This window comes from Nipponia nippon, unplaced genomic scaffold (assembly GCF_047370975.1).
Source record: "Nipponia nippon isolate SJK-2023a ecotype South Korea unplaced genomic scaffold, ASM4737097v1 scaffold_25, whole genome shotgun sequence".
NCBI lineage: Eukaryota > Metazoa > Chordata > Aves > Pelecaniformes > Threskiornithidae > Nipponia > Nipponia nippon.
In genome coordinates this window covers 5,375,285-5,400,952 of record NW_028262342.1, presented here as the reverse complement: position 1 = coordinate 5,400,952, position 25,668 = coordinate 5,375,285, and the positions used below count along the sequence as shown (strand labels likewise).

The 25,668-nt window shown below is 54.6% G+C and overlaps 1 protein-coding gene across 2 annotated transcripts; it reads left to right on the top strand.

Moving 5' to 3' along the window:
* The first annotated feature begins 4,198 nt into the window (after positions 1 to 4,198).
* Positions 4,199 to 25,565, top strand: SLC60A1 (solute carrier family 60 member 1). Of its 2 annotated transcripts, none has more exons than XM_087761808.1 (10): positions 4,199 to 4,508; positions 11,040 to 11,238; positions 11,372 to 11,611; positions 17,307 to 17,475; positions 19,159 to 19,274; positions 20,345 to 20,518; positions 22,534 to 22,634; positions 23,316 to 23,386; positions 23,598 to 23,718; positions 24,411 to 25,565. In XM_087761808.1, the coding sequence occupies exons 1-10, from the start codon at positions 4,279 to 4,281 to the stop codon at positions 24,418 to 24,420; spliced, it is 1,431 nt and encodes a 476-aa protein (XP_087617934.1). In that variant the 5' UTR covers positions 4,199 to 4,278; the 3' UTR covers positions 24,421 to 25,565. The 2 variants fall into 2 exon arrangements, with proteins under 2 accessions (XP_087617934.1, XP_009463957.2); XM_009465682.2 differs by having other exon boundaries at positions 22,487 to 22,634.
* Positions 25,566 to 25,668: the final 103 nt, after the last annotated feature.

The following is a 25,668-nucleotide window of genomic DNA, read 5'->3' as shown; positions in this document are numbered from 1 at the left end:
TAGTTTTGTACAGGATATAATTTTTCTCTTTTCTCTTTTTTTGGTAGGAGAAGGATCCGCTTTGTTTTTGAATTTCAGCTAGGTAGCACCGACGTCTCAGGCGCGCAGGTCCCTTGGCAGGCTCCCGAGCGGTGAGTTGCTCCGTGGTGGGCGCGCAGGGGAGGCAGGCTGCCGGACCGCGGCCGTGCCGTGCCGTGCCATGCCGTGCCGTGCCGTGCCGTCCCGTGCCGTGCCGTCTTTGTGCCTTCCCACAGAGTCTTTCCCCACAGCTGCTTTCTGTGCGGCTCCAGGACACCTTTCCTTTTCACTCCTGCTAGCAGGGCGTTTTTTGGCTGGCTGTGGTAAACTCCCAGACACAGACTTAGTGCAAAAGGAGTTGCCCACTACCTGACCTTTGCAGGGGACTGAAACACAAGACCTTAAGAACTTGAGCGCAATAGGAAAATGTTTCTGTGGTCCCTTGTGTGGATCCTAAGGCCCTAAACAAATATTGCCATAAGCCTATCAGGCAAATAACGCAGAGAGCTGACATGCCCAGCCCATGGCTGCAAAGCAGCTGAAGGGCAGAGCTGGGGAAGGGACAGGGGAGCCCTGTTTCCCGCAGCGCTAGCAGCTAAAAATCTCCCTGAGACCAGAGCTATTCAGCACGGCAGTGCCCTTTACATATTCCTGCTCTCTGGCCCATCAGGGCTGAAGAGAAGCTACAGCCACCCGGGTCCGGGGGACCTGGGAAGAGCCAGAGATGGAGTACGGGGGGACCTGTGGGATCTTTAGGGCCAGACCCATGGTGTGAGCCCGCAGACGATGGGCGGCTGGTTTAGGGAAGGGGGCAATGCCCTTCCCCTCCCCGGGCTGCACCTCCAGCCAGCGCCCAGCCTGCCTGAGTCACGCTCAGGCACTGGCGTGGGCAGAGCCCCAGTAACAAGCTGTTTGTGAAACCAGTTCCTCCATCTGCCGCTCTCATTCCTCCAGTCTCACTGCGGCGGCAGCTGCCGGCGCTGGATCCAGGGGAATGCTGCCGAGCTGCCCCAGCCCGCATCCTCCGCCCGCGGACCCGACTGGCCTCTGGATGTTCCCGGCCGCCCAAATAGCCGTGACCTCCCTGCCCCGTGTCCCTTAGGGCATCCTCCTGCCTCACAAGGATGCTCAAGCCAGGTCACCCATCGCTCCCCGGGTCTCTCAGCGTATCTGCAAAGCGGGGGCGATACCTGCTGCCCTCCACAAGATTATTGGTGTGTCATTAAATTATGGGTGCGTTTCAGGAGGCTCAGCCTGGTCGTTCCATGGCAGCCCGCCCTCCTCTGCCACAGTTTTAGTGCAGTAAAGGAGGAAGCACATCGATTCCAGCTAAACCGGAGTGGGTGTGTGAATTATTTAAGTTGGACAATAGGAGAATGTGTAGGTGAGCGCTTCCTCCTTTTAGATAAGCGTTACAGGATCTGTAAGAACTGGGCCAAGATCTCAGGCTAATGTTTGACCTAGAAGTGGAGCTAAGCTTTCCAAATCGCACGCCGTGGTTTGAAACTCTTGGCCCTGAAATACATGAGGCGAACACCTCTCTCGCGTGCTGCTGTTCCAGCTGCCCGGCCCGTTCATGCTGGGTTGCTGAGCATCTTACATGCAGCCTGGAATAATTCAACCCATCGTATGGGAGTATGGCCTCAGCTGGTTCCACCCCAAGGAAACCTTTAGAAAATCTATTACTAGAGTTTAATTTTCCCACTGTATTGAGACTGGGCTAAGAGAAGTGATGCCAGCATCACAACAGCAAATCTGAACAAAAATCTGGCTTCTGGGTGGAAGCTCTATAGAGCAGTCACTGCAAAGCAGTTAAAGAAGTAATTGCTCCACTGGCTGAAAAGATTAACTGATAGAATGTGAAAAACCCCTGCTGTGCCTCTTGCTGCCCCAGGAAGAACGTGCGAGGGCAGGAGAAGCAAAAGGAAGGTGTTTCTCAAACGCTTGCGGGATCTTTTTGAGCAGCAATGGCACGCACCAACTGATGCTGCTGTCTTAAGGGTGCTCTGCTCTTCCTTCATTCATGATTTCACTTTGCACCTTGCAGCAAGCGCAAAAATGTGGGTGTTTAATTCATTGCAAGTACAACATTGATTTCAGTTTGGAAAACAGCCTAAAGTGCCTCTTCGTGAAGCTAATTCTGGTATCGCATATACTCACAGTCCTGTGGCTTGCATTTTTATGAGCTACCTCTGAGGATCTGGGTTTCAGTATGTGGAGCCAGAAAGGATCTGTGCGTTCTTATGCTGACTAACCCACCTACGCTTCGTTTCTTATTTGCAAGCATATCTTGCGTGACTTGTGTTATCCCTGATGAAATGGCCTGATATTCCTGGAAGCAAGTGTACTGGCACTTAGGCCATTGCTTAGCAAAGCGGGGTCAGCTGTTGCAGCTGGGGTAGGGGCTGTGCTAACATTTGTAACCTCTGGTAGGTGGATGGGGCCTTTTCTTCTGGGAGTAGATGCAGTGAACCTGCAAAGGTGGGGAAAGTATTGCTCAGCCATTTTATAGTTGTGGAAGTCAAGGCCCAGAGAGCTGATGCTATCAAGTGATGGTGATGCAGTAATGGAAGCCAGGAGCAGAGTGCAGGGCTCCTGACTCTCTGTCCGGTAAAGGGAGAACCAAGATCAATATTGAGATCAAGAACGTGGTCCAGAGGAACCATGGGTGAAGCCCCATCAGCCCTTTTCTTGGGGCACGGCACCCAGTATGTGAAAGAAAAGGATCTGCTGTCTCATCAAGTGACTCCAGCCCCATGCACAAGGAGATGGGGGGGATGAAGAGGGGCAGGAGTTAACCCTCCCAGCAGCATTCTGATGGAAAGGCCTTTATTGTCACAGTCCTTCCTCCCTTGTGCTGTTTTGTCCCTGCTTGCGGATGGGGAGAGAAAAGCGGAGGCAGGCTGCAGTGGCCTTTCACAGCCAGCTATTGCCTGGCAGGGAGAGGCCGAGGCTGTGGCTCACAGGCCTGTGCATCAGCCTCCCCCTCCTCCCCGTCCTGCCGTCCACGCTATTAAGGAAGACGGTTTATCATGTCATGATAAAACCCGATTTCCGGCCATGCTGTTGACTCATTCCGTGTCCGTAAGCAAACCGCTTCATTCCTTTCTGGCCCTCGGTTTCCCCACCAGTAAAACAGGATAACAACATTGCTCCGTCCCTCCAGGCAGCTGAGCTGTTTCTTTGATTGCTTAATGGCTTCAGGTGGAGGTGCAGCCGGCCACAGGAGTTCTCCCTTTGGGGCAATCAGGGGTTTATTGCCCACCTGTTCTGTGCTTTGTTCACTTCGGTGGTGGAAGAGGGCATGATCCTCTTCTCCTCGCTCTGGGAAGACTCCAGCAGATGCTACAGAGAGGGAAGAACAAGGACTCGGATGCAATTTGGGTTAGCTAAACATTAAGCTATGTCCAGGTGGAAACGAGCACCTGCAGCCCCAGAACAGCATTCCTGAGGCACGGGTCACAGGCGGCGTGAGTATGCGTGCGGGGTCCGCTGGCACGGGAAGGGAGCTGGTGTGCAGGCCTGGAGCCAGCCCTCTGCCATGGCTGAGCTCCATCGATTCTGGTTTGCCTGGAAAGAGTGTTCTAAAAATTGCTAGTCTTTCCCAGCTGAAGTAGGTGAAATATTTATAAATCCATCCTCTAGAGGAGACCTTTTGCGTAAGCATCAACCACTCCGACTTTAAAACATGCACCCCCCCGAGCCATCTTGTGCTTCTCATCCAGAGAAGGGGCAACTTTAATTGCATTTGTCTGGAACGGTTGCGCCTATTTACGGGTACGGAGACCGCAGAGACGGTCAGCAGCAGAAAAAGGGGATCGCTGGGCTTCCTCGCTTGGCTGCGCTCTCTGTTGCACCGGCTTTGCTGCTGCGGCCGCAGCTCGGTGCCGTTCGTGCCGCGGGGCGCGGCCCACGCAGCGGGGGCGCGGCCGGGGGGGCTGCCCCGCTTTCGGCAAGGTGCTGCAAACCCCGGGGGGGTGCGGGGGGTGCTCTGGGGCTCCTTCGGGCCCCGGGAGGGATGCGGAGCGGGGCCCGGCTTCGGCGGGGGAGGGGGGGATGCAGAGGGGCTCCGCCCCGGCCCCGGGAGGCGGCGGCGGCCCCCGGCCCCGGAGGCGGAGCCAGCGCCCGGCGGGGCTCCGGAGCCACATCCTGCAAAGGAGGAGCGGGAGCGGAGCGGGGCCGGGGCCGGGGCAGCGGCAGCGAGCGGGGCCGGGCGGCCGGGAGCCGCATCGCCGGGGCCGCCCCGCGCCGCCGCCCAGGATGTGGTGGGACGAGCGGGTGTCGGCGCGGTTCCGGAGGAACCTGCAGCCCACCCTCACCTACTGGAGCGTCTTCTTCAGCTTCGGCCTCTGCATCGCCTTCCTGGGGCCCACGCTGCTGGACCTGCGCTGTCAGACCCAGAGCTCCCTCTCCCAGATCACCTGGGTCTTCTTCTCCCAGCAGTTCTGCCTCCTGCTCGGCAGCTGCCTCGGAGGGGTCTTCAAGAGGACGTAAGGCGCCTGGCAAACTCATCGCACCTCCCGCGGGTGGGCTTAGCTCTCCGCAGCCCCTCCGCTTTCCTCCCGGGCCGGGGGTGGGCAGCCCACCCTGGGCTTCGCCTCCCTCCCACGTTCTCCCGCCGGGTTTGCATGGCTGAGCTGGGATGCTGCGCTCCGCGGGGGGGAAAAACCCTGTCCCGGAGGGTCCGCAGCCCTCTCGGCCCAGCGGCTCGGAGGGAGGGGGCTTCCCGGGAGGTGCGGGGCGGGAGCCGCTTTGCGGGCCGCTGCTCTCCTCTCCTGCACGTTCTCGTACCCCTGGCGAGAGGCTGCCGGTTCCCCTGGAGCTCAGGACAGAGAGAGCCTTGGCGTGAAGTTACAGCCAGAACTTCCTGGAGGGTATTTTCCTTAACCTGATTGTTTATTATAAAAATATTATTGCAAGCCTGTTTTAATAACCTCGGTGTCAGAAATCGGGGCATTGCCGTGCTCCTCAGGAGTTTGGGCAAACACGAGGTGAGATGCGAGCGGTCCTCACGGTCTCGCTGCCGCGGGGGACGAGGGCGGAGGCGGCGCGGGGTGGCCGGGGACAGCGGTGGGCTTCGTGGGCAGCGAGAAACCCAGTGCAGCCCAGCGGGGATTTGCACTGAGCCTTCTGTCCAGGATGTGTTTAAAATAAATAATAACGTGATGGCTCAACCCTAAAGATCGCCAAACAGGCATTTGATTTGAGGCTTGATGACAGCTATGCTCTGCTGAGAATCAGCTGATCGTTTACATTGTCACTAATTCTTCAGGCAGTGATGTAACGTGTCAGCTCCGTGTGCGTCTCTGATGTACATGTCATATAGATGTATGTGTTTAACGTGTCTATGAGGGAATTTTGCATGAATCCTTCGCTGCTTTAAAAAGCCTGTTTTAAAATGTGTTGTTAAACTCTTGTATTGTGAATTGTGGAGCGTTGGCTAAGGAAGATGGCATTAGAGCACCTGTTAAATTGCCGTCCTGGTCCATGGAACTGCCCTGCTGCCCCTGTCCCACGGAGCCCAAAGGCTTCCCGGGGCAGCAGGAGCTGCTCTCCGTCGGGCTGTGCCGGGAGAGGAGGTGCGAGGTGGGGTGCACGGGAACAGGGGCGGCACGTGGGAACCTTGCCCTGGGTCTGACACGGCTCCGAGGCTGCTGGGTCAGCAGGCAGTGCCTTTGCCAGCCCCCAGTCTGCTTCACATATGTTGGAAGGAGCAGGGAAGGAAAATGCAGAATTATTTCCCGCTGTCGGCTTCCTACCCAGAGCTCCTGCCTGTGGCCGGCAGGTTACGCAGACCCGGTCGGGGTTTCGTGCTCGGAGACTCCCAAACTCTTAACTCTGCAGCAGCACGTGGGGGGAAAGAGCGTGTCTGTTGCTCGCTGCGGTTACGAACCAGGATGCGTTCGTGATCGCAGCCTCTTGGAGCAACCGGCTTTTGCAAAGTGTCTGCCAGCCCCCCAGGAGCGGCAGCCCTGCCAGGCAGGAGGGCATGTTTCGGATAGTTGTAGCTTGCGAGCGTTGCGGGGGGTTACTCGGAGCGGTGCGGCGTGCAGGCGCGTGGGTTTGGACGAGAACATTAACTGTTCAGACCCTAAGAGCTCCTGTACTATGCCCTCTTCAGGGATGGACAGGTCAAGCTGTCCTGCTAAGGATTCCTACTTCTGGGCCATGCTGCGGGTTTATAAATCAAATTATCCTGGCCCCGGTGCCCGGCAGGGAGGAGTGCTGGACAGATCATCTTTTCCAGTTAGGGGATGGATAGCTGCTGGTAGAGGGTCCCAAAGCATCGCCTGCCTGCAAGCCAGCTGCGCCGAGGTCTGGCTGCAAGCTGTGTTTAATTTCTAATGCCTGAGGAACGTAGACTTCGCTTGCTTTCAATTAAAATATGTATTGGTCTGAGCTCTCTGAATGATGGACTTGTGAGGGAAAGCAGTGTCGTTACTGCATTCTGCAGCAGAAGTGGGTGGTGGGACCTAAATAATGGTTTGGTTCCTCTTGCCAGAGAAGCTGCTGAATGCTGGGTCGTGGTCTCTGCTCTCTGGGCGCAGCTGGAGTCCTGGAGCACTGGGAGGACAGAGCATAATGATGGCATCATCCCTTCTGTAACTCGGAGTGTGCCTGGACTGCCAGAACCAGCTCCAGAATTCCCTCTCGTGCAAGATTTCAAGGAAGAAGAAAGTTTGCTATTGCGAGTTTCCCCGAGCGATGTAGAAACACAACTGTTGCCTGCGAGGCTCTGTGCTGGGGCCCGGGTTTGCTGCGCAGCCCCTTCCCTGGCTTCTCGGGAGGCGCAAAGCCGGAGCTGCGGGAAGAGCAGCTCCCGCGTAGCTGCGCGGCGCGTTGTTTGAGCCCGCGCTCGGGTTCACGACGGGCTGCCGCTCTCTGGTGACTCGTGCTTGGCGTTTGCTGGGTTGTTCTTCTGCTTCAGAAGAACAGAGCTTTTTCCATTCGCATGAGTGGGGTTGGGGTTTAGGTGGAGCGCGTGCCCTGGCTCAAACCCTGGTGCTGCCGTGGTAGAGGTTCCTCGAGCAGCGTCAGCCCTGGCAGCAGCTGATGCCCTCCGTCGGGAGCCCTGGGTGCCGTTGCGTGGAGCACGCTGAAGGCTCTTGTTTCCTGGTATTACCGGGACTGGGTTCTCGGGAGTGCCCGACACGTCGTGAGACTGCGAACCCGGCCAGCAGCGCTGGGGTGGGAGTGCTGGGAGGGCTTGAAACCCTGCCCAGCCTCAGAAACCCGAGCGGGAGGGAGCTCCTTGGTAAATCCAGCCCCGAGCGCCTGGCGCTGCAGACTCCAGGGGCGAGCTCTGCGCACCTGCATCCCCCGCCGCTCCCCCTCCTGCTTCCCTTGCCTTCCCCTTTTCCTTTCCCATTTTGTTGGGTTTTAAGCTTGCGTTGTGAAGTTAAAGTCACGCTCCCTCTGTGCTGCTGTGCTACACGTTTGTGACAGAAGCAGCAGAGTAACTGAGCGCCCGTGCCCCAGTTTGGTTGTTTTCATTCAGAAAGTGCATTTTTGCATCCTTATAGAAGGACCTTATTTTCTGCTTTTGCTCCCAGTGTTCGGGTCAGCCCTGGGCCAGTCCCACTGGTGTTCGCAGAGGAGGGGAGGGGGCTGGGAGGTCTGTGGCTGTGTTGGAGCCCTGAGCAGGCTCTGCTCGAAGTGATTCACACCAGGACCTGGGGGGCTGGTGAGATGGGACCCTTCTTTCATCTTTACCCCTGGGCACCCGTGCATGTCACAGCACGTCAGCGGAGAGTGGGTGACCCTGTTCTCTCCCTGCCCTTCAGGCTCCCATCTTCTGAAGGCTTCTGTTCAAGCCTGTGGCTGGTGCAGAGGATGCTTCTCACTGCAAAGGAAAGTAAAGCCTTTTGCTGCTGAGACCAGAGAGCACGGTGACTTGAGCGTGAGCTCCTCAGGGGAGGCAACGCTCCCTGAGCCTGGCTGGTGCTTACAGCTGGAAACGAGGGTACCTGAGGGCAGGTGTGGGATAATCCATGCCCTCCTCTTCCTCTGCGTCCTCACCTCGTCCCCTTAGGGCTTTGGGTTTTTAATTATCAGTTCTGCAAGTCTGAATTAGCCTGATTATCATTTTTCTTCTTGATGTGAGGGACTTAGAAAATGTTCCCTGGGGTGGGGAAAAACATCCTCGAAGTTGAAGAGTGCCTGCTCTAACAGGAACACCGAGGTGGGGGGTTATATACGCTGCGTGGGAAGGAGAGGGGAAGCTCTGCTGGCTGTGCCTACAGGATAGCATTGACTGCCCTAATCCTACAGAGGAGATCAGCTGAAATGTTTTGGGGGGGAGCTGCAGACCTTCCCTTAAGCCTTGTGATGGAGCCAGGCCGTGTGCTGGGTGCTCCTGAAACACAGTCCGTGGCATTACAAGACTTGTTCCGTGTGCTGAAGCGGAGCCTGCACTGGGGACAGCCCCAGCTGGTGCAGAGCTGAGCTGTGCACCCGCTCAGCCGGGGACATGGGGACCGGGCAGCGATGGGGAGGGCAGCGATGTCAGAAACCGGGCCAAGGCGTTACGTCAGGGTTGCTTTTTAAGCCCTTTGGAGGGGTGCGTTTGTTTCACATCGTCAAGACACGGAGTTCACCCCCTCTGAAAGCCGTGGGATACCTCAGTTAGGGATGCTTTCAAAGAGGTTTGGTTCTAAAGAAATCTCCCAGCTGGTTGTCCAGTGCCTCCCTGGGTGCTGAGGTTGTCCGGTGCCTCCCTGGGTGCTGAGCAGTGTCCTTTGACCACATTTTGGGCATCCAGCGTGAGAAGCCAGCAATGTCTTGGTCCCCCCAATGCCAGAGCCAGGGAAGGGGGCAGCAGGGCTGCGTGCCGCCCTGGACCGTGGGCTGCTGGTGTTTGCAGTGGGGTGCAATTGTGTTATTAACATCTTATGGCTGGAGGCAGGGATTTTTGCTCATTGGGGAAAAGTGAGGTGATCTTTTTAATGCTTTTTAAGGACCTAACATCATCTGCAATTAATGTTTAACTCTAGTAATGAGCGTACTCCCTAGCCAAGCACAAGTGGTGCTGTGGTTGTTTTGCTAGGGCTGCAGAAGAGAAGAGGCGTTTCTGGGATGCCTCAGTGTGCGTTTCCCCGTTTCCCCATCGCTCCCGGCCTCGGATTTGCCAGCTGCTGGTGCCTCTGCCTCTCTCCCTCCTGCTGGGCTCCTGCTGTACCCTGGAGAGCGCTGCCTCATTTCTCCAGGCTTGAAGCTGCTTCTCTCTCATTTGCTAGTTGTTTTTCCTGCCGTGACTGTGCACATCTCGCTTTGCTCCCTCCCCCCCCCCCCCCCCCGAAATCCCACGCTGGCTCCCCGTTTTGCTGTCAGAGGAAGATCAGTAGTTAGGGCTTTGCAAAACGTCGGCTCCTCCAAGGTGGTCCGGCTGACGGGTGAGCGAGGCTGGGCTGGGAGACGGGAGCGCACCGAGGCGCTGGTACAACCAGGTTTGTGCCACCGGGCGGGAGAATAAAGGAGACGTGTCCTTGGCCTGTTTTTCTCCCCGGTGCTGTTGGAGTGCAGTGTAAGCAACAAGCAGGATGTGGAAGGCCAAATCGCTCTGGGCTTGCAGATGAATGAGGGCCACGCAGAAACGCAATGACATGGCCAAGGCCAGGCTGTTCTGGGCGAGCGGTCAGGGCAGGAGGGCTGGTAGTGTGGTGCCCGGTAGCCATGGAGGCTCTCTGTGGCGGCTTCAGCCTGTGCCTCCTCGTAGCCTTCCCTTCCCTCTTTGGGCAGGGCGCGAAGAAGACGGGGGGTGCAGGCAGCCCGCAGGAGCGAGCCATAGGTGTTTTGCTTGCTGGTTGCATGTCCATACTAGGGACATAGCTGTGCATTGCCAGTCCTTTGCTGTGGACAGGTGGCTGTGCCCCACATCCCCCAGCAGCAGACCCCAGTTGCTAATTAGCAACTCATTGTAGCAAGCTGCTGGCCGTTGCAAGGGGCTTCTACCAGGGTTTGGGAGCCCGGGGAGGGGAGGTGCCTGTGCTACTTACTCTCTGCTGTGGCTTTGTAGTCCCATCTTTCTGCTAGTTTCAGTGCTTTGCTGTCTGGTCCCTGTTTCCTTCCTTCCTTCCTTCCTTCCTGCCTTTCGACTTGGCAGCTCCGGAGCAGCGCGGTGCCAGCCTGGGCGCCGTTCTCCAGCGAGCTGGCTAGCGCCCGGCTCGCACCGAGAGCAGCCTCCCCACTCAGCCAGGCAGGCCTGCCTGCGCTGCTGCCAGACTCGAGATGTAATGCACCAGCTTTACCTCTACCGCGCACGTCCCTTGGGCTTCTCCGATGGACCGCGTGGGTTGGAAAGTGGCTGCCTGCACCAGGAACGGCGGCAGTGCTGCATCCCGCCCTGCCGTGCTGGGGGAAGGGATGATGCTGCCAGAGCAGAGCATGGAAGGGGAACGGCAGCAGCTCCCCAGTGCTCCCTGTGAGACTGGGCAGCACCTGCAGGCAGGTCCGGGGTGACACGGTGATGTGGATGCCAGCAGCTCTCTCCCTGCTGGGAACTGGGATTGCACAGCAGCTCTCATGCCTGCTCAGCCTGCTCGTGCCATACAGCCCTGCATGAGAAATGCCCTGGAGCTGCTCAGAAGTCACGACGTGGGCTCGCCTGCACGTACCCATGTTCCTTTCCGTTCCCAGATCTGCCCAGTTAACAAGGGAAGGTTCTCAGGCCCTATTCTGCCTTGAAATGGGCAGAATGCGGGTTTGAATGGGGATGGTTACTCTTCTCCACGAAAGCTGGGTGGAAGATCTGCCTCTTTGAGGCATCGCCCTCCACGCAGGAGATGCCAGTGCCCTAGGCTGGCTATGGCTGGGACGTGGAGGTGCAGGGTGTGCAGCATTTCCCTCGTCTCGTCAGAAGAGCATGTGCTGGAGCTGCATTAGTTGGAGCTAGAGCCTGTGGGCGCATCTCCTGCGAATGCCTATGCCACTCGCCGACCTGGGGCTGAAAGTGGGAGGCCATGGTGCGGATACTGCTCTCATGGTAGTAATTCTGTCCTGTCTATCCTCTTTCCCTGTCTCAGGTTGGCTCAGTCCTTGTTTGCGCTCTTCGCTTCGTCACTGGCGATCTCCTTGGTCTTTGCCATCATCCCTCTGTGCCACAATGTGGTGGTCCTGGCTGTGGTCATGGCTGTGGCAGGACTGGCCATGGGTTGCATCGACACCATCTCCAACATGCAGCTGGTGAAGATCTACCAGAAGGACTCGGCCATCTTTCTGCAGGTGAGCACGGAGCCGCGTCTCCCCTCTGGCTGTGCCTCTTCCTCTGAGGAAGAGGAGTGAGGGGCTTGGCCAGCCTCCCTGCAGAGAAGAGCAGTAAACCTCCCTGCTCTACTTGCACATCTCACTCTTGCAGGCCCTTCATTTCTTCGTGGGCTTTGGAGCGCTGCTAAGCCCGTTGATAGCTGACCCCTTCCTCTCGGACACCAACTGCATCCTCTCGAACTCCACGGCCAACGCCTCCAGCAACCTCCCTCACATCCGCAAGTCCCTGGTCCCGCACCATCCAGGCAACCTGTCTCATTATGACCTGCCGATGAAAGGCATGGTGGTCACGCGCGTCTCCTACGCCTTCTGGATCATGGCCCTCATCAATGTAAGTGCTGCAGCCGGAGTGGTCCAAGCTGTTGCTGGGGATGTCTCTGCTTCTCGGCTTTGCCGGTAGCTGTGGTGTTTGGGGGGTGTTGGTGCCTGTTAGGTGGTCCCAGTGATGGAAGGAGGTGTGAGGATGGTTGTGCTGATCCACAGCAAAGGTTTGGGGTTTGCCAAGTGCCCGGTTTCCCAGCCAGGAGCAGGTGCCTGGGGCAGGAGGGCAGGACTCTGCGAAGCTGAACCAGCGGTGACTGCACCATCAGATGTGATAGGGTCGATGCGCCATCCTGTGGGATTTGTCTGATCTCTCTGGAAGCAGGTTGCACCTCCAGCATCCCCCGTGCAGCAGTTTTATCAGTTAACTACACTCAGAGCCGCAAGGTCTTCCTCCGCGGTCGGTCTGGGCAGGAGCCTGGTGATGGTGGGGATGGCTTGGCGGGAGGGTGATTTGCAGCATCTTTATTCATGGGAAAGTACCTATCGATGAACTGAATTACTGGGGCTGAAAGCTTGATTGGGGCGCCTGTGCCATTTGTCATGTCTCCCTGGTGACTGGCAGCAGATGTAAAAGCCCCGTGGCCTTTCCTTTGTGAGAGAGATGGGGTTTAGTGCCCGTCCTCTTTCTCTGCCCTGCTCAGTCCCAAAGCTGATTTCCAGCAAGCTGCTCTTGCCTGCAGGCTGTGGGCTGTCTTTGAAGTGTAGCCCTGTTCCTTACCCCCCAGTTAATACCCGAATCCCGGCATGGTTAAATACAGCCGGTCCCTTGCACAGCCTCGCTGAGCTGTGGCCATCGTCGTGCCTGTCCCCGCTCCCTCTGCGGCAGAGCTAGCTAAGCTGCCGCTGTCATTTCCCTGGCGGCAGGGGCCCTGCGAGCGTGTGTGTAATTGTCCGTGTAGATCTGGAGCGATAAGAGCGGAGCATGTTGCTGCAGCGAGCGTCGGCCCAGCTGAGTGGTGCTGTTCGTGCTGGGATGGATGCCGAGGGCATCAAAAGCTGTGGAGTGCCCGGTTATGCTGCGTGCGTGGGAATTCCTGCTGGCAGGGGTGCTGGGATCCCCTCCGTCACAGAGCAGAGCCCAGCCTGCGTAGCCCTTGCCGTAAGGTGCTCTGGTGTCTCTTTATAAAGAGCGTCCCAGGGCGGGGACTGCCAGGCTGGTGCCTGTTTTGCCCCCCCTGGAGACCTCCTGTAGCAGAAGTGAAGGGTGGTCCTGCCAGGACCTCTGCCTGCCCTGCAGCCCCGGTCCCTGCTGCCCCGGCCCCGTGCAAGTTTCGCCGTTGCCCCTCTGCCAAAACGTAGGGATGGAACGGTGGTCCTTCTCCCTGTCCCAGGCCACCGAGCAGCCCTTGGTCTTCCGCCACTCCGTCTGCACTAGGCAAAGGGAACAGGTTTCTTTGTGCTCTTGGTCTTCCCATTTGCTGAATAACTAAGATGCATCCCAGTGCACCTAATCCAGGGGCTTTCATTAGCCCGAGGCCCGCGCAGCTTGCTGATGCGAGAACAGGCAACCAAAGCAGCTGGGCAGGTGCTGTAATAAGCTGCTTTGCAGAAGTACCGAAAAGAATGCCTCTGCCTAGGAGGAGAAGCCAGCTTTAATTACCTCTGACTCTGCATATGCCATGGGAAATGTGCTTTTAATTACACCGGAGCGTTATCTATTTTGTCAGTCAATCCTGACCAAACTAATGTAGTTTTGCAGGCAGCGTTTGATATCTGCTTTGAATACGACGATGTGTCTGATATCTGGAGCACTGGTGGGAGGGTGGTTGCCAGACCCCTCTCTGTTCCCGGCAGTGTCCCATGGACATTTTGGGAGCAGGATGGGACCCTCGGCTGAGTCCTGCTGTGCCCAGCAGCGCATTTATAGCAGGTCGTGAGCCGGACTTGTGCGTCGCTGCACACTCAAGTGTGCACACACTGGGTAGGATCACAGGAATGTGGCAGGGAGTCCCGGGGTGCCGGGATGTGGGATGTGATGGTGGTTTTGAGCTGAGGGTTAGGTAACAAACAGAAGAGGAGCGGGGAGTCGGACGTACGCTGCGCACACAGCTCTTGAGCGTGTCCCCTTGCCAAAGCCGAGCTGTGACTGTCTTTCCCAAAGCCTCGCTGAGGGAGCCGACTTGATTCCTTGTTTAAACTAAATAACCCAGCCCGCTGGCTGGAGATACTGAGAGTAGCTCCGCTCCAAAACTGCTGACCCTGCTTTAAGGTGTAAACGTCAGAGAAAGATGATGATCGTTGGTATTTAAAGCCCCAGGGAAGGGGATGAAATGAGTAAGCTGTAGAAATGGAAACCAGGACCAGCAACTTTGTTATAAAATGGTCAAAAACACATTTCCATCCCGGTTTTCACAGGGCTGCGTGTATTCTGACGAGACGCAAGCTGAAATGATTCATTTCAATTTCTTGCTTTGTTTAAAGTGGAAATGTCTCAATTTGACTTTGGCCTAAATGCAACGTGTAAAGCTGACTGAAGAGTTGTTTTGATGCTATTGAAGCAAAATGTTTTTGCTTTAGTAAAATTAAGCGGTTCAACATTATCAAAACGAAGTGCTTGGACAACTCCCGGCCAAAATTTTTCATTCTAAGAGGAAAATTTTGGCTTTTCATCCAGATTTGGAACAAAAACATATTTCAAAATTCAGTTTCCCACAGAACGGAAATTTCATCATCCAGCCCATTCCAAGGGGCTGGAAATCAGGAAAATGTTCCTCCGAGAGGGATGTGTTTATCCGGAAGGTGGTTTCCCAGGGGAAGTGCGGGACGCTCCATTGTGCTTAGGTTGCTTAAAAGTAGCCTGGATACAATAGCAGGGAACGGTCCCGTGCTCCTGGGGGCAGAGACCGAAATAGAAACTGGAGGGAAGGAGCCCGGATTATACCCGTGCTTAACTGCGTGATGCAGCAACTTGTTGAGTTTATGATAATGGTTAAAAGCCGCCGGGGGGCGGGGGGAACGTTCCCGGTGATGCGGCGAGCGGAGCTGGAGCGCCGGGTCCAGGCAGCGAGGCTCTTGCTGCCCGCTTTGCCCTTCAGCCCGTGCAGGCTCCCAGCGGGATGCTCAGGTGCCCCTCGGAAAAAGAAGCCTGCTGCTGAAAAAGGGGAAGCAGAGTTGCCCTGGGAAGGAAGCCCATGAGCAAATGGTTATCACGCCAAAATCTCTGCCTCCTCAGGAGGGAGGGCTGGGGGGAGACGGGGCCTGGAGGCGTCCAGCTCGGTGTGGTCACGCTGTGGGGAGGCTGGTGTGGGGCAGGGCGGTGCTTTGAGGACCAGTGTCCTTATTTTAGGGGCTGTGTCTGTGACTCCTCTCTGGTTCTCGCTGTTTGGGCTCCCCGTGGGGTGGGGAGGCTTTGATAGCTCTTTGCCTCATGCCAAGCATCCCAGGCAGCCGATGTGTTGGCCCCCAGAAAACTGAGGAGCTGAGTAGCAAGATCCTGTCGTAAGCACGGTGGCCCTGCCCCTGTGTGTCTTGGCACGTGCCTTGGCTCAGGGGCCAGCGAGGCTCGTCATCGCCACCCGACCTCTCCAGTTGGGGCACGTGGGAGCTGCGGATGGGGAGAGGGGCTCGGCACCTGCCCGGCAGCTCGTGGCGGTGGCCATGCTCATGTGGGCAGGGGAAGGGACAGTCCTTGAGCTGTGGCTCTGTTTGCTCCTCTCCATCTGCCCGTGTAATGACTGAACTGCTTTTGTGGATGCTCCGTCCCCTGTACGCACCCCGGGTTTATGGCTGGTCCCTCTGTGGGCCAGGTGGCTGCAGATGACTGTCCCCCAGGCGATTTGCCAGCCAGCGTACAGCACACAGGGCTGGCTCAGGGTGGAGCCCTGGGAACCTGCTTTCTCTTGATCCTTTGCTTTTCCCCACTTTCCTGAGCTTGCTCTGGTGTGGTGGCAGCCCACGGGCGCGGGCTGCGCTTGTCCGTGGGTGAGTCTCCGGCCTTTGGGCACTCCCTACCAGAAAAGCCCAGCGCTGGCGAGCAGCTCACAGCTGATGGGGTCAGAGCGCTCGTGCACCCGAGGCGCTGCCAACTGCAAGATAGCTCCGTCTGGATAAAGCGAAAGGGACCTGCTTGCTTTAGAGATGAGGATCTGGGGAGCAGGGATGTGCCTATGGTTTGATTGGGAATCGTGGGAGTCTGGAGCTGGGGCTCTTTTCTGCATAGGCACCGAGTGCTCCTTCAGGCTGGAAGTGTCCAGAGACGTTATCTGTACAGCCAGTCCCCCTGCATAGGTATTTTTTTTGCAAAATCTGCAATTTAGAAGAATAAAATCTGGTCCTGACCTCCGGAAGGATTAGAACTATCAAGCAAATGCGTTTTTCTTCCATGGGACCGAACTAACTGTTCCTATTCCCATTGTTCCCAGAACAATGAGGTCCTCAAAAATGAATTCAGGCAAGAGAGGCGGGGTGGGGGGGGAATTCTCCATACATTTAAATCATGCCACGAGCCAACAAAAGGCAGGAAATTTGGAGCTGGAGCTCGCACTTGCTCACAGACATGTAGAAAACAAGCGCTCGGTGGCTGGAGAGTGAGCTGTCACTTAGGATTTCCTGGCTTTCTCCCCCAGTTTGTTGCAGAATAAACACCACTTGGTTGCGGCGGGAGGAGAAGGGAGGGCTGGCGAGGGGCAGACCCAGCTTCATTTGCTTCCCTCTGTTTTCTCCGAAAAAAAAAAAAAAAAAAAAGAGAGAGAGAGCGAGTCCCTCTGGGCTTGGAGGCACCACGGAGTCGTGGGTGTGCGCAGGGAGCGGGCTCGTCCTCAGGCACATGGCAGCGAGGAAGCACGGTGCCAGGGGGCCCGACGCTGCGGCTGCCGTGTGATGGACCCAGCGGGCAGGTACAAGCCCACGGTCCCTGTGTTAGCACCAGGCAGAAAGCCCTGACTGCAGGGAATGGTGCTGGTGGGAACGCTGGGTGTTGGGAGCCAGTGCAGCGGCATCCCGGGATGTGCGGAGGTCTCTAAGGCAGCGACAGCCGAGAGGACCATGGCTCGCTGCTCTTCAGCCCCAGGTTCTTCAGCAGAGGCTGTACCAAGGGCTGTTTGAAGCGGCTCGGCTGTGGCGGTGCTGGCATTGTTGGCCTGGGAACCACGAGCTCATCTCTCATGAGATGCTGAGCAACCTCTGCTCATGGCTGGAGATGGGCAAAGCAGGTCTTGGAGCAGCTTGCTTTTCCCTCACAAAGAATTTCAGTGACAGAAGGTCTCCCATTAGAACTGTTCTGCTCTCCACAGGCAAAAGCTACTTTATTATTTTATTCTTTGGGCAGAAGTGGCCAAATGCTTGGAAACCAAAACATTTTGGTTTTGAAGGGCTGGCATGGTGCTTCATGAGGTTTGTATTTAGGTGCCTTCTGTTCCCATGTCCCTGTCCCCCATCCCAGGTGAATGGTCCCCAGCCCACCTGGCATCCCACAGGGACTGGCAGGAGATGCCCCAGCTGTGCTCCAGATTTGCTGCTTTTTTCCCCCTCCCTACCAGCTCTCCTAGCCAGCCTCTGTCCCTCCTGCAGTGGCTCCTTACCCCGCTGCCAGCCCGTCCTTGCCCCGTCAGGGCAGCGTGAGGCTGCTCTCGGAGGTTAATTCAGGCACATCTATTGCAGACGCCGAGCGCGGCTTCCTAAAAGGCCCTCGCGACTGGGGAACAGGACCGTGTTTTGTGCGAGACTTGTGTCATGCTGACCTGCCCCTCTCCGTTCCTCCCCAGCTGCCGGTCCCCATCGCGGTGTTTTTCTTGCTCTACAAGGAGCGGATGGTGCCGTGCTTCAACAACAGCAGCCACCCGCTGCTGTCGGCCGACGAGCTGGCGATGGAAGCGCGGCCCGCGGAGAAGGACGATCTCTCCACCACTGTGCAGAGGCCCCGCGCAGCAGGAGGTGAGCTGGGGGCACCTCTCTGATGGGGGGGAACGGGGAGCGAGCAGGGGGAGAAAAAGTCCTATTTCTGAGTGTCTCCATTGAGTTTAACAAGTGAGATCCATCGCTGTTGTCTAAGGAGGAAACTTTCCAAAATGTACACGTGAATGTAATCCAGAAGTGCCCAAACAATCCAAACTGACAATTTGGTGCCCAGTTGCCCTCGAATTAGGCGGGACCACAACCCCTGAACAGAGATGAGTGTCCTGGTGTTGGGACTCCGGGCTGCTTTTCTCCGAGCTGTCCTAAAACTACGCCTGGGCTCCCGAGTCATTTAAGCACACGTGAAAGTTGTGCCCCTTCGTTTCCTTCTGGTTTTTGGTCAGGTTTTGAGCTGGCTCTGCTGACTGTTGAGTTTAAAAGTGGTCATCGTGCTGCAGAACGCTGATTTTTATAAATCTGAAAGGAATAAGGACAGCGCCCTTGTTTGAGGGGAAGGTTAAACTCCAGCAATAGTTTGCTCTTGAACTTGTGACTACACCCAGCTTTGGGGACAATAGTAACATTGTTCTTTGCTACCCAAGAGAAACGTATCGAAGTAAATCCTTCAGCTAAATAGTGAATCTCCAGAAGTAATCGTATTTTAGGGTTATCAGAGGAGCGTGTAGAGTTATTACAGAAGAGGTGGCTTTACCTGAACAATAAAAGGAAATTTTAGGGAACGCTTGAAGGTGGAGGCAGTTAGAGATGCGGTGAGGCGCTGCAGGGAGGGATCGCAGGTGTCCCGAACGGAGTGGGTTCTCTGGTGTCTGATAAGGTTGTGCTCATCTGATAGCATTTCCCTTAGCTGAGGCACTGATGGTTTCTTTCCTCAACCCAGCTGCCCGGTTTCATACAACCCATTGGAGCTTCATGTTCTTCAGATCTCCATCTTCCTCTTCGAGGCAGTTGAGATGAATCCTTAGAGAAGCGGAGGGCTGTGTGCTGACTGCTGTGATCTTTGGCAGACACGTCTGTGCTGGCAAAATCCCTCCTTCCCCATAGAAGTAGTGAGAATTTCATCTTTGCCATGCACAGCAACTGTCTCCAGGTGCCGTTACCATAACACCAGCCCTTTGCACGTCCCAGAGTGGCGTGACACAAGCATGAGGATGGGAGAGTCGGGAATTCCTGGGGTCCTGACCCCCGGCTTTGGCAGGCTGTGGTCTGGTCAGGGGAGGCGACACTAGCTGTGTGTTTATCGCTTGCTTTCTTGTTTGGTTAAATATTATTTAGCTGAGGAAGATGAGCTGTCCTGGGCAGGACTCTGCTGTGTGGTGGTACCAAGGGCTCTGAGCACGAGCGCTATGGTCGAATGGGCTTGCTTCTATTGACTGTAAGAGCGGGGCCAGCAATGTGTTGCTCCTAAATGGGAAGGGGAGCACAAGCAGCTACAGTAAGAGAAGTAGTAAGTATCCTGGAGAGCTAGGATCCCAGTCTGTGGACAGCAGCCCATAAGCACATCCGTCTTCCTTCTGAAAGCTTAGAGGTAGGTAAAGAAAGAAGTTGTGCCAGCAGAGGTTAGCAGTGCTCCGCGTTGTTCACCGTCCTCTATGAATCTCTGTCTTGCAGCTGAGCACAAAACAAATCCCCATTGCGGGCTGGCAACCACCCAGCCCCAGGGGGACGTTCCGGCTAAGTTTGCTTTGCATTGTTTTTCACCAGGTCATGATGACTTATTTAGCTGCTGCCAAAGCAAAAACTTCAGAGGGGCTTCTTACGCCTACTTCGCAGTCCACATCACTGGGGCTCTTGTTCTCTTCATGACTGATGGGATTGTGGTGAGTTCAGCTGATAGAGGGATCTTGTCTGAGCAAAGCTATATGGCTTTCTTCTTTCCAAATCACTTGTAACAGCCCAAACCCAGCACATGTCCTCTGCGTGCAGTGGGCTGGACCTGAGGGTCTGCCGGTGCAGCAGGCTGGTTCCCGAGGTAGCTCGTTCAAAGCTAATCGGTCAGGCTGATACGTGCCCTGCTTCTTGGGAGGGTTTGTGGCTTCTCCTAGACTCTCCGTTGTTGCAGCTAGATTGCTACTGCTACTAACCTAGCCAGTTTAGAGCTGGAGTTGTGATGGTGTCTACTTGTACGCAGCGGAGGTCTCTTCTCGCTTCAGCCAAGAGGCAAGCACGGCTTCGTTTTATTTCCTAAGAAATGGTGGCTCTTTGTTTGATGGGTCTCCTGAGCCCCCAAAACCCAAGACGAGAGCACGCGGGGATGGTGCGGTCTCTCTGCAGTGGCCTGGCAGCACGTTCCCGGCCGGCGCAGTCGCACGGGGCTTGCCGTGTGTAGCGCTTCTGTCCGGGCGAGGAAGGCTCGCTCTTGGCTGCCAAGTTGCTGTTCTTTTTCTTTCAACAGTTTTGTCTCAGTCCCCTCATGGTAAAATACTGCTGGGTCTTACTAGGGCATTAAATAGGGTCCTGAAAGATGAGCGGGGTTACACAAAGCAGCTGCCAGATACGGGAACTTTCCAGGGCCTCCATCTTCAAGGATGATCAACTCCAGGTTCTTAATGTGACACGTTTTGAGAGTATGTAATTCTAAAAGGACAAGACAGTCCCTAGGGAAGAGAGTATCTCTACAGATAAGAGCTAAGCATGCATTTTACCTAGTAATGCTGTTAAGTCTTGCCCTTTTAGGAGAGCTTAAGTCCTGTGTTCTACTTCTGGTGGAAGCCTGTCTCCAGCTGCAAACCCTTGGGAACAAGGTTCATGGAGACTTGGTAGCAAATCCAGAGGTGGGCTCTCCAGCACTATCACAATATTGTGAATAATTGAGGGACAGGTTGAAGTTAAAGTTGCCAAGCCTGTAAGTCGCCCATCAGCGTGACATGGTGTTTTGTTTTCCCTGCAGGGAGAGTACTCGGGCTTCGTTTACAGCTATGCGGTGGAAGAGCCTCTCTCTGTAGTACATAAGGTGGCCGGCTACCTGCCCAGCCTCTTCTGGGGATTCATCACGCTGGGCAGGCTCATCTCCATCCCTGTGTCCTACCGAATGAAGCCGGCAACTATGGTCTTCATCAATGTGGTAAGGCCGCTTTTACTGTGTTTTAATCCTGCTTGCCTCCAGGACGCTGTCCAGTTCTGGTTCCGCTGCGCAGAGCCGCCGCCGCGCTCGTGCCGTACCCGGGGCAGGTTTGCGCCAGGCGGAGCCCGCGGGCGCGGCGGCCGGGTGAGCTGCCTTGGCCTCCTCCGCCTCGCTGTCCCTGCGCGTTCGCAGCTGACTCCGATGCAGGAGGTAGCTGAGACTTACAGCTTGATGGCGCTGCTTTTCTGAGCTTGCTTCTCAGTTAATCTAACGTTAGATGTGTGAAAGCACCTAGTAAAGTGTCTGCCAGCTTTGCTTACTTTGCACGGTGTCTTCTCTGGCCTCTGCAGGGCCGTTAATGCCCATGTTAGCCGAGGGAAAGGGAAGGCAGGTAGTTCAGGAAATTCTCTACTTAGACTGTAGCAGCTGTCAAAGAAACCAATGTGATGTGAGGTTGCTTAAATTAATAAAACACCTTCACTTGAAGGAAGGGGAAGGAATCCTTTCAGGATATGTAAGAAAGATGCACGTAAGGATGTGGCAGAAAACAGGGAGGGAGTTGTTCCCATTCACACTTCTTACAACAACAACAAAAAAAAAAAAAAAACAAGTGCGAAGGCAGTTAATTTACAATTTATTTAAACCACAATTATTTTGGTAGCAAGTTTCACAGTTAATGTTGCGAGGCCAAGAATATGTAACAGGGTGGTGGGAGAAGAGGAGTGACCGTTCCCGTGGGGACGTTTGAAGGTTTAGGCGGATCCCTGCTGCGGAGGGGGCAGGTGGGGCGGCCGGCTCGGCACCTTGCTGCTGCTGGCTTTGAAAACTGAGCTTAGGTACCAACAGATACAGCCAAATGAAACGCGATCGTTTTAAAAATGAGTGTAATCTCCTACTTCAGCACATCGTCACTACTTACATGGGAGCAGGGGAAGCTCAGCATCAGCAGCTCCATCTCGGGTATGTGATATGAACAGTCCCGTCGCTCTCCGTGGTGCGTGCTACCGACTTAATCGCTTGTGCGCCCTGCGCGACTGCTCTGTTAACAAACCTGAGGGCAGGACTTCTGCCTTAGCTGCTGCTGCTATTTGGAGAGAAGAGGGAATAGCCTCCAGCCTTGAATGGCAGCCGCCTCGCTTCCCCTTACAGGCAACGGTAGCCGTACCGTCCGAGGACAAAAACGCACTCGGCAGACCCCGAGCCCTTCGTGCAGTGCTTGCTGGCTGGTGCTGCTGTCTGCAGTCAGATACGCAGCTCTTGGAGTCCCTTCAGCATCGCAGCAAACTGCAGCTTGAATTCAATTTCTTTAGAGTCCAGATTGCCCTTGCGCCCGCGCCCATCATCAGGGCCCAAACACTTCACAAAAAATAACTGGAGCTGGCGTTGCAGAGCTCCCTCTGCTGACTCCCCGTGCCAGGCGAACGCGGTGCGGCCCGGACGGGTTTGCGATGGCCCGGACGGGTTTGCGATGGCCCGGACGGGTTTGCGATTGCTCGGACGCTGCAGCGAGCCAGAGGTGGGGGCAAGTTTATTTTAAATTTAGTCGGCTCTTCGGCTTTACTGCTGTGACTGGTTTCTGAGCAGTTACTGAGAAGGAGTTAATTCTTTAACCCACTGAATAAGACTTATTAGTGATTGAGACATGTAAATATTATGGAAGTAGCAGTAATATTGTATTTAAAGCTGCAGAGAAAAAGTATTTTTTCAGATGCGATCTTAAGTCTCTACCTAATGAAGTTGAGAGTTAAGTACCAAGTTATGTTGTAAAGTCCTGTTATATACCAAATTCTTTACTGTAAAGGTAGATGGATTTTATTTGGCCAGTTACTTCAGTTTTTCAGAGCTTGTGATCTTTTTTCAGTATAGTTTATTTTCTTTTCCGGACTATTCTCTACAAAAAAAGAAAATCTAGAGCCTATTGCAACTCAGCATCTACCTTCCTACTGACTGTGCGTGTGTTGCTCACAGGTTGGAGTCCTGATAACCTTCCTCCTGCTCCTGATTTTCTCCTACAGCGTTGTCTTCTTGTTTGTGGGGACAGCGTCGCTGGGGCTGTTTCTCAGCAGCACCTTCCCCAGCATGCTCGCCTACACCGAGGACATCCTGCAGTACCAAGGTGAGCGGGGACTCGGGCACGCCTGCAGGCTTTGAACGCGGCTGGGCGTGCGGGACTGGAGCTCGGGTACCAGCACACCCAGCAGCTCCCTCCCTCCCTCCTCAGGGATGCCTAGGAGGCCTGGAAGAAAGATCTACTTTTGCATACAATGTTTATTCAAGCTCGCAGTCGGAAAACCAGACTGCACAAATCCTGGCTTTGTTGTACTAATAAATTCTCCAGGCAGGGATCTAGACTGGTTCGTAGTTTCCTGCAGCTGTAGGGCTCTCGGGGACGGACACAAGAGGCTTTAGAGGCTTACAGGGAGCTGGTTTGGAAAACATCATCCAGATTATCAGTGAACTGAAAATCCTTGAGTTTGGCCAGCTCTTACAGGAGGTCTCTGCCAACTTCTGTCTCTGGGGCAGTGATACAGAATGAAAATCCTTCCAGCGAGAAGCAACATCACCTCTGCCAACAGAGACAAGCGACAGGACAGGAGTTTTTGGCTTAAACTTCAACCTTTCTGCACCACCACAGGTCAGAAGAGGCATTCGCAACGCTAGATGGGAACATACGTAAAGTATTGGTAAATCTCGTAGGGAGAGATCCGTGAAAGGGCAGTGTGAAGAAGCTATGGGCCGATCCTGCGGGCTGTTTCGCCTGTTCCCTGCCAACCTCGCTTGCGCTGTTTCTTTGCAGGCTGTGCCACGACCGTGTTAGTGACCGGAGCTGGAATTGGCGAGATGGTACTGCAGTTACTGGTGGGATCGGTAAGTGTAGACAAGGCCTGCCAAAAACAGCCGGGAACTTTCAAGTAGAAACCGGGTTTTGGACAGCTGCGGGGGAAAAAGCCCTGCGTAACCCTGGAGCTACCAAATAGTAACGCTCTTACTGAATGCTGATCAGGTGTCCGAGGGCTACGATGACCTCTGCTCCCTTTTTTTTTTTTTTTTTTTTTTTTTTTTCCCCTTCCAATTGCAGATTATACACGATCAGGGCAGCTACAGTTTCCTGGTCTGCGGGATGATCTTTGGAGGCTTGGCCTTTACCTTCTACGCTTTCCTCCTGTTTTTCCACAGGATGTACCCCAAGCCCTCATCAGGTAAGAAAGCCCCCAGCCCTCAGCCCTGCTTTATAATGAGAGGAAGAGTGGCACATGCATGAATACGTAACCAGGGTGCAGCACTTCAGCAAAATGCAAGGAAATGTTTATTTTACTGCTGCTTCCTCCCCCTCTTCCTGCTTTGACTTGCCCGCGGAGCCTTGGCAGCCGCAGCTCGGGGTTTTGCTTGCTTTTCTGTTGGAGAAGCAAGGGAAAAAGTCGGAATGGTCTGTGGATCACAGAGAAGCTGTAACGCACACATAGGATGCTAGCTGTGGAAGCGCTGCCGTGCTGCTGCAGAGCTCGCAGGAGTAAGTCCTCCTCGTACAGACTGCACGAGCCTCCCCACGCTGTTCCCTGGCTAAAATCCAGGGAACAAGCGGGCCTGCCATCCAAAGGCAGCTGTCAGGCGCTTGAGAAAAGCCTGATGATAAAGGATTTCTCTTAGGCGTTGCCTCGGTCTGCATATACTACTCACTTTTCTAAGCACCTTTTGTAGAAGGAGCACTGTGTGACAGGCAAAAAACTTCTCCAGGTTACTGGGAACGGAGGCCTTTGGCCAGTGAAGTACACAAGCTGGTGTGGTGGGAGATAGAACAGCAGCATCCGTGGTTGGGAGAGCTCGTGCACGTTCCCTTAAAGCTCGGTAGGCTCGGTACCTTCAGGTGAAATATCTAATGTCACTTTTGCAGATACGGATGATGCCTCACCCGACAAACCAGCAGTGATGGATGACACGGGACAGTATCAGCGCTGAAGAAGTGGCCGAGCCCCAGACAAGCAATAAAACACCACACAATTAAGCATTACTATTAAGGATGATTTCACATTTAATGACTGAATCATGCAAGTTTTCTGCAATCAAAAGCACATTAGATTGGGTAAGTCAGAATCGAGAAAACATCCTAAAACACTGCCTCAAGCCAAGCACAAGTTGCCCTGTCACGTGCACCAAAAAGCAGCCTGTAAGCGTCCGAGCCCGTCTCCGAAAGGCTGCGGCATGTGGCAGGGGTGAGGGGAGCACAGTTACTCCTGCAAATGAACTTTCTTACCAGTTCAGGATGGAGGGGGGGAAGGAAGGGGCTCGCTCTGTTCCGTGTGTAAGACTGAATAGCTCCTGGCTGAACCGTTGCACTTACCAGATTTTTCTTTTGGCCTGTAACATCCAGAAGCCCCTACAACGTACAGCACAATACTGGATTTGAATTCATTTTTGTGCAACACTGACTGGAGTAGATGCCACCTCCATGTATACTTCCGAAGCGGGAAAAATTACCCAACTGGTAGAACCCACCAAGGGCACAGTGGTAGCAGGACCTATCTATATTTGCACAGTTGATTCTCGTATATCGCACAGTACCAGACGTGTTCACTAAGACAGTGTCTTATTCAGCATGCTAGGGCCTCTTAATTATTAAAATTATTAATTATTAAAATCATTAGCTTTTTTTTGAGAGTCAAGAACAAGTTGTGATTTTTTTTTTCTTTTTATCTTTTTTGCTTTAAGTCACTAGTTTAGCTGCTACAGTTGCAGTGTCTTCTAGGGTGGTTTTATTTCTAGCTTCCAGTTGAAGCTTCAAGAGAGGTATTTGGGAGCCAGCCTCCAGCTGCTTAATCTGTGCAATACTTACTAAACAGGTGCCTTCCGTAAGGTACTCTCATAACCCACGCATGACCTATTACAAGCTACGAAGAAAGGACTGGCTTTAGAAGAGTGTAAAGCTACATACATCTATTTCTTCAGTGAGTGATTGGACATGTATTTTGGCTTTAACTGCTGTATGTGGATGTACATATGTATGTGTGTATATAAAGCAGTGTTTAATTAAAGGTGATTGATTGCTAGATTCTCAGCATGACGTTCTGGCTTTCGAACTCAGACTGAACCTGACAGCTGTTTAAATTCAATTGGCTTTAGTGTTTCTGTTTCTTCCAAGCAGTAGATCTTAC